Source organism: Dufourea novaeangliae, unplaced genomic scaffold (genome assembly GCF_001272555.1).
Source record: "Dufourea novaeangliae isolate 0120121106 unplaced genomic scaffold, ASM127255v1 scaffold30, whole genome shotgun sequence".
Lineage (NCBI taxonomy): Eukaryota > Metazoa > Arthropoda > Insecta > Hymenoptera > Halictidae > Dufourea > Dufourea novaeangliae.
Genome location: NW_015373906.1, coordinates 178,258 through 185,793, shown reverse-complemented (window position 1 = coordinate 185,793; position 7,536 = coordinate 178,258). Strand labels below are relative to the sequence as shown.

Below are 7,536 nucleotides of genomic sequence, written 5' to 3'. Positions count from 1 at the left end.
AGATCTTAACGCATTGTGGACCACCTACAATGACGAACATAATCCATTCTCAAGATGTCATTTAAAATTCTATCGTTAGGTACAAGATCGGTAGCAAAAAGTGAATAGTTCATTCTCCCGCCCTCCTCCTTCTACCACTATAAAATCGAAGATAATATTAATACTGTATTTCTTAAATATCTATTTTGCAGGTAAAAGTTTGTCGATAAGCGTACCATGGTCCACAATGTGTTAATTATATTAAAAAAGAAAGGACTATAGGCAAAGATAGACAGAAAGCGGAAATTGAGTTTCCTTCGTGGTCGTTTTTAGTATTTAACTTTCGCCTTAACTTCTTCCGCGACACCGCCCCACCTGAGCTTGTAAACGCGCGACCGCCACTGTATCAGAGGATCTAGTACCGCCTGAAGGAAAAGATAGGGCCTGGTTATCTCGCTGAGCAACCATCCACAAACGAACTCCAATTTGTTGAACGGCAACGGACCGTTCTGCACGACGCATAACAGCGTCCAGTCGAACATAAACCACAACAGTATATGTACTAAATAGAAAACAAGCGAGTCCCACTCGAACAGTACGCTTGCCGCCCAGGAAGCACAGGCACCTAACACTAAGCACTCGCTCAACGGCTCCAGTACGATCATTGTAGGCAGCATCGCCACTCTAAGCTTCGCCCACCTTCGTAACCTCGCCTGGAAGGAATGCAGTTCGCAGTTCCCGCTGTTTTGCAACGCCGGCTGTGAGGACACCGTGATGCGCCAACCGCGGTCGGTCAACGACTTCGCGTAGAAAAAATCTTCGGCAAGATATACACCGAACGTTTTCAAACCGCCCACCTCGTCCAGGGACGCTTTCCTTAACAAAGCTGACATTCCCGTGTGACAGTTTATTCTAAGTAAATCGGCGGCTAGGTACATACGCGACTGTACAGTACCGAAAAAGATTTTCTCGTACGCGGCGGCGAAACCCTCGCGATCACAGGTAAACGGCATTTGATGCACTAACGCGACGTTGTCGGTCATATAATTGACCATATCCAATAACGTGTCCTCTTTCATTTTGATACCACTGTCACTGATCAACACGAACTCATGTTTGGCCGCCTCGTATGCCGGTTGCATATTGTTGATTTTAGGATTTACGCCCACGTTACGACCGCCGATAAACAGTCTCGCGTCCACCTCCGGATATTTTTCGATCAACTTACGCACCAACATCAACACCGGATCCGAGTCGTCCTCCACGCAGAACAGTAGCTCGTAACGAGGATATTCCATGGTGAAAAAGGTCTCCAAGTTATTAAACAGATTCGGATCGACGCCCATCAACGGTTTTATAATCGACACGCCGGGCAACGGTGTCTCATAGGTTGGTACTTGAGTGACTTTACGGTGCAGCTTCCAGCGACCGGCTATCAATGCCAGCACATGAAGGATCCACAGTACCGACCAGAATATCATGAAGAATATCGCAAACCCATAGAGGGTATATACCATGGAGTTCATCTTCGAGCGAGAAACCTTGTATCTCACGGAGGTCTAACCTCCGGTCGGTGAGGTGGAGGGGGCGAGGGGCTCTCCAGACTCGCACCTCCTTCGCAGTCTCCTTGTTGTCGCGATTTATTATTCGATCCTCCTCTCCTGCCTGTCGAACCCATCGACGATCTGAATACTCGCCATCCTTCCGTCCGATGAAAACAATGCTCGCGGCATCCTCGACGTTACCGTCGTGCCGCGATCACGATACGTGCCGTGGCATTGTTCCAGACAAGTCCATGGGTGCTGAATTTTCGACAACCTCCACGGTGTAGCACCGTTTTCACGGCGATCACAACGACGACGGCGACGACGGAGACGACGGAGACGACGCGGCCACCGCTTCCAATACATTCACGCGATAGCTTGCCTCGCGGTAGGGTGGCCGTCCACGGGCTCACAGCCACTCGAAACGCCGGCACGCTGCCGACGGTATAGCTCCCTATCTCTACCTCTACCCTCTGTCTCTTTTTTCGTTTTTTCTCTCGCTCTCTCGTTTTCTTTCACTTTCGTTTAAAAAGAACAAGGATCGTCTATATTCACCAATCACTGTCATATACACACATATATACACACACACAACACACACACACACACACACACCAAGGATAGCACCCTCTTAGCGTGATGCAGCCACCGCCGACACACGATGCTCCCCAATTTTCACCAATGCATTGAATTTCGCCCCTCTTGACTACGACGCGGCGAACCTCGTTACTTGCTCTTCTACCCTCGCGACGGTCCCTCGAACAATGCCGCACCACACCAACTTTTTCTCCCCTGGATCTGACTGATATATTTTATCCAGACGTCAGTTTGTTCCTGTTACTGCTGACAGAATATGAAATGCGTTTGTTTCTTCGCGCTCGATACGTTGCAGATTTGTGTGTTCCTTCTTCTACACGATACAACACGGTTATGTCAAACAGGACAAACTAGGTTCCTTTCATAACGATGATGCGCCTACACGAACCTGTCCTGTTCTAGCTTGCTCGCAACTACGGCACTGGCGTCCCATGTCGATGCATGTCATATTTGAAGGCCGTACTTCTCGTCGAATGTATCGAATGTATCGACTGTATCACGGGAGAAATATTCAGTCGCGATGGGTAAGAAAAACAACAGATCAACAAATCCGAACGTACTTCGCGATATGAAACGATGCACCGCCAAACGTTGACTGGATAACTGGCTCTGCATGTGACAGCCGGCAGTTCGCACGGCCAATTTGTGACTATGTTCAGAGTAAACGCGTCATCGGCCGTCGCAGCCAACTAACGTCTGGCGTCTGGCGCGCGTAACCGTTCCTTTTATGAAGGAACTGAAATCTGAACGTGCTACAACAACGAATATGCGTCAATGCTCTAATCAGCGTTAACGTGTGTCTTTCGCTAGTGGAAAACTGTACTTTCCATTATCTGAGATACAATTACTTACGCGCGTTGATTATCGTGTTTTTCGAAGTCTATACTTACATAAAATTGAAGTTACGAAATTAGACCGGAAGGAAATATTAACCGAGTAAACAGTGGAAAAAATCTCCACGTTAAAACTAAATATGTGTCCAATAAGTGAGTAAAAATTGTAGCGTTGACTACGAGTCGTGAGTTTTAGGTTTATCTTTAAAATGTATTTTATTGCGAGACATTTTAAAATTACTATTGAAAACCTTACTAACACCTAATATTAAGCTCACTTGGATTAATAGCTAGGAAATTTTAATATTTTCCTGTTAATATATACATGACAAATATACGCGGATTGAAAATTTTCTACATATTTAGTTAGGCTACATTCAACAAACTGAGCGGCAATCTCTGTTACAGGTTCGAAACTATTATCGCTTTGTGCTAATAAATTTATCGGAAATATCTGTCACGTAAATCGTACGAGAGACCGTATTAAGTTTACATCGAGTTAAGAAGTATGAAATGCTTGTTATAGACGGCGCGGACTATTCATTATCGTATTCAAAAAATGCGTTCTAGTAACAACTTTTCCAATAGCAGTATTAAGGAAACAAAATACCATTGAAATTTCGATCACAATGTATCGTTCCATATGAAATGTATACAAAATTTAAATATACAAACAATTACTTTCTACCATTTACGCAATTAACACCAACTAAGGAATACATTTATGTACACATGCTATTAAAAAAAAAACGTTACGCCCTGAACTTTTTAAACAACGGATGTTTGTTTGCGGTAGATGAACCGGGAGCTTTCCTATACTCGTAGTAAACTGCATCATCAGCGCCAGACATCGATGTCATGTTACCAGCCTTACGTATGATCTGAGACAATAATTTAAATAGAATGAAAACAATGTGTATAAAATGCATTTATTTAAGCACCCAGTTAATGTAACAGATCTTACAGGTCTAGGTCCTTCTCCAGGTATTCTTTCTTCGTCTGCATCCATGTCACTAGCAGACAGAACTTGTTGCAATAAATGTCCCTGTTCTTCTCGAGTTCCATACATCAGATCTGGCTCCTATTTAAGCAAGGAAAAGAAGATTTTAAACATTCGATATAAAATTTATTAATTCCTTAGCAACACAGCGCGTACCTCATCCATTCCTGCAAGTTTTGTAATAACTTTATAAGCATAACCTTGGTTCACAAGGAAGCGTTGACGTTTCCGTGAATAATTCATTTCCATTGTATCCTGCGAGACTAATGTGTAAAAAAATGCATTGTACTCCTCTGCAATAGCTCCTAAAAGATAAAATTTTAACGTCAAATTCTATTCGTTTTAAGTGGGATAATCCTTCAATGTGGGCGATGGATACCTTTTTTGGCCCTTAAAATTCTACCCAATCGTTGAGCTTCCTGACGTCGAGAACCACCATGCGAAGATATTTGAATCAAGACATTAGCTTCCGGTAGATCGAAAGATGTATCGGCCACTTTACTCACGAATATGGTGTTTACTTTGGTATTAAACTTGAAGTTTTGCAAAATTTGTATTCGTTCACTCTGAAATTAATATGACCACTTTAGTATCGAGTTCGCAATTAGTGAAATTTCATCATTATTTTACTTACTTGGCTAGTCGGACCATAGATGTAAGGTTTATTCATTTTAATGGCGTAATGCTTCAATGCGAAAACGTTATCCGAGAATACAATAGTCTTATCACCACGCCTTTCGTGGTACCGTATCAAATATTGGCAACAACGAAATTTGTTAGGATTCATCACGTAGAGTAACTATAAATAAAAAGTAATTAAAAATGACGCCGTATTATATTAAATATATGAAATTACTCACCAACTTTTTACTCATTTTACAACCAAGGTATTCTCTGTAAAATTCTGGAGTCATAGGACACCAAACTTCGGCGCACTGCACTCTTGCAATGAAGCCTCTTTTCTGCAGTTCCAACCAGTTGGCCTCATACAGTTTAGGACCAATGAGAAAATTCAGATCAGCAATTTTGTCGTCTTCTCGAAGCAAAGTTGCAGTTAAACCCAATTTACAATGAGACTGAACAATAGTTAAAACTCTTCTGAACATTTTTGCCGGTATTGTGTGTACCTCTGAAAATTTCGACATGTATTTGCTAAATTCAATTAAGTAACAGTTCTGTACATTACAGGTGGTGATTACCATCCAGAACCATGATTCCCCATTCTTGTTCCTGAAGCCACCGCATGGTTTGTTCAGCTTCCCACGAACGTTTCTGAGTATGTGTAATCATAGAATATGTAGTGATTAAAATTCCACAGCCCATAGGTTTGTCTTTAGCCTCGCTCGTAAATCGACAGATCATCGAATCGTCAGCTGTAGACCACATTTTAAATTGCTGCTTCCATTGTTCTACTGACACTCCAGAGTTACACAATACTAACGCACGTTTACGTACTGTACAACAGGCTGTTACGCCCACTAAACTCTTACCAGCACCTGTAAACAAGGTATGACAATTATTAATTTTATAATCCAAGAAACTAGCGATTCAATTACTTACCACATGGTAAAACAATGACACCAGATCTCGCACGCCCATTTCCGAACATTTTCCTTAAACTTTTTTCTTGGTAAGGTCTAAGTACAGCTGATGGTTTTAAGTCAATACTGCAAATACATCACTATTCAATTTTCACAAGTTCTTGTTTCATTTAAGTTCCCTATCACTATGCTTACTTTATATCTGGATTCACGGTGTCATTACGGAAATCATATTCTGCTAATAAAGGATACTCCAGTTCTATACATCTCTTCTGTATGATTTCAATTTTTTCCTAAAACAAAATTTTGTTGTATCAAAAGAGAGCTTCAGAAACAAAATAAAAGTTTCATACCTGATTTACTTCAAAGCTAACAGTTTTTAATTCTTGTTCCTCTTCTTCATCTTCATCTTCTTTGTCCATTTTATCATAGAAGGTAGTTATGTCTTCTGGAACTGTAATCGTTTCTGCAGGAACTTGATCAGTAGGAATCTCAGTTACTTTAGTTGTTCCAGTGGGAACATTGGTAGTTGCTTTTGCTCCAAACTACAAGAAGTAAAAGCAATTCATACTGTATTTTCTCAAATTACTATTTTGTTAATGTAAAATGATCACCTGTGGAGTCTTTGTTTTACTTTGAACATTTGTTATTATTTCTTCCTTTTCATCTTCTATATTTTTTCTCAATCTACACTCCTGAATAACTGGATCCTTCAATAATTTTTGTAATACTTCAGGATAAGGAGATTCAACGAAATATTTATTGTGCTTTAACACCAGTTTCACCTACAATCCGTTTGAAGCGAGTAAGTATTGTTTGAGAGACAGTGCATTATAAAACTATTCATACGTTGTTACTGACACACCAATCCGCTTACCTTCCCATATGATAATGTACATAATTTTATAAACTCTATAATTCCATCAGGTATACTAGTTTTACTAAGTCTTTTTAAATATTCTACAATGTCATGGGTTTGAAGACCAACACTGACAGCAGCATACAAGGAATAAGCAGTTAATTTATACTATAAAGCAAAATAACTTATTAATACTTCTTTTTTATCTATTATGTACATTCAATAACTACAATGATGAGTCTACCTCATGAATGTGTTCTGGACGACATACAGGTTCTGAAATGGCTATCAAGAAGTCATGTGCATGTTTATAAACAGGTGAAAAAGACTCCAAGAAGATATGTCCATTTGGTGCCTAAATAAATAATGTTCTCTAAGATTATAATATTAAACTTTGAAAGGTAAGATTACATGATATAATACGGTGTTAATGTCATACCACCCACAGTGGTCTTGACCCAGAATCAGGTTTTAGAATCATTTGAGAACGATAATCTTTTGCACCAAATTCATCTTCCAATGCTGTTTCATCTTGCTTTTCAACATCATTTTTAGCTGCATCTGGTACACCTTCTGCTTCATTATTATCATCTACAGAGTCATCATCGTTAAGATACTCTTCAGGATCTTCTTTACGCTTTTTCCATTTCCCTCTATCTGCAAAAGTGAACAATTGCCAACACTTCATTTATGCTCAAGCTTATGCAAGATAACCTTATGTACATCTACAAATATTTATTTATGGCAAATGTAACGGACCGTACACATAATTTTTCAATAATAGAGTTATAGGTAGAGTGTTCCTCGAAAGAGGAAATAAATTAAGAGGAATTACCATTATCCTTTTTGAATCGCTTCGGCGGACCCATTATCTACGAATGATGAATCTTTTCTTTTATATTATCATGAACGTTCGGAAATATTTATTAAAATTAAATTTATTTATTAAAATTAAAATTGTTTACAACTTTAGCTGATTTTAACTCCTTCGCCCTATTGCACTGACTTGCACTGCACACCAGGTGCAATTACTTACATGATTACATTTTACATCTGATCTGCCATCTATTTCGTCGTTTAGATGGTAGAGGGCGAGAGCAATCACCTCACCAGCGTCACTAAGCTTCACGCGCAATCAGAAATCAGAACTGATCAAAACAGAACAGAAGTACCATAGTACTTA

General features: G+C 39.9%; 3 protein-coding genes across 3 annotated transcripts in view; 1 reads left to right on the top strand and 2 right to left on the bottom strand.

Annotated features, from left to right (window-relative positions):
• Positions 1-307: 307 nt before the first annotated feature.
• LOC107193850 (ceramide glucosyltransferase) lies at positions 308-1,505 on the bottom strand. The gene has a single exon (XM_015583366.1). The coding sequence runs from the start codon at positions 1,503-1,505 to the stop codon at positions 309-311; it is 1,197 nt and encodes a 398-aa protein (XP_015438852.1). The 3' UTR covers position 308.
• Positions 1,506-1,774: 269 nt separating this feature from the next.
• LOC107193801 (alanine--glyoxylate aminotransferase 2, mitochondrial) overlaps positions 1,775-7,536 on the top strand; it is a 10,099-nt gene continuing 4,337 nt past the window's right edge. The window contains exons 1-2 of the mRNA XM_015583307.1: positions 1,775-1,778; positions 1,916-1,978. Of these exons, the coding sequence (XP_015438793.1) occupies positions 1,775-1,778; positions 1,916-1,978 (67 nt within the window). The remainder of the gene's footprint in view (positions 1,779-1,915; positions 1,979-7,536) is intronic.
• LOC107193815 (DNA excision repair protein haywire) lies at positions 3,706-7,362 on the bottom strand. Its single transcript, XM_015583326.1, has 15 exons — positions 7,189-7,362; positions 6,793-7,010; positions 6,598-6,708; positions 6,372-6,521; positions 6,109-6,279; positions 5,848-6,039; positions 5,690-5,787; positions 5,514-5,620; positions 5,153-5,449; positions 4,814-5,082; positions 4,588-4,752; positions 4,333-4,519; positions 4,110-4,258; positions 3,918-4,034; positions 3,706-3,834 (listed from the first exon to the last, which is right to left on the bottom strand). The coding sequence occupies exons 1-15, from the start codon at positions 7,220-7,222 to the stop codon at positions 3,706-3,708; spliced, it is 2,394 nt and encodes a 797-aa protein (XP_015438812.1). The 5' UTR covers positions 7,223-7,362.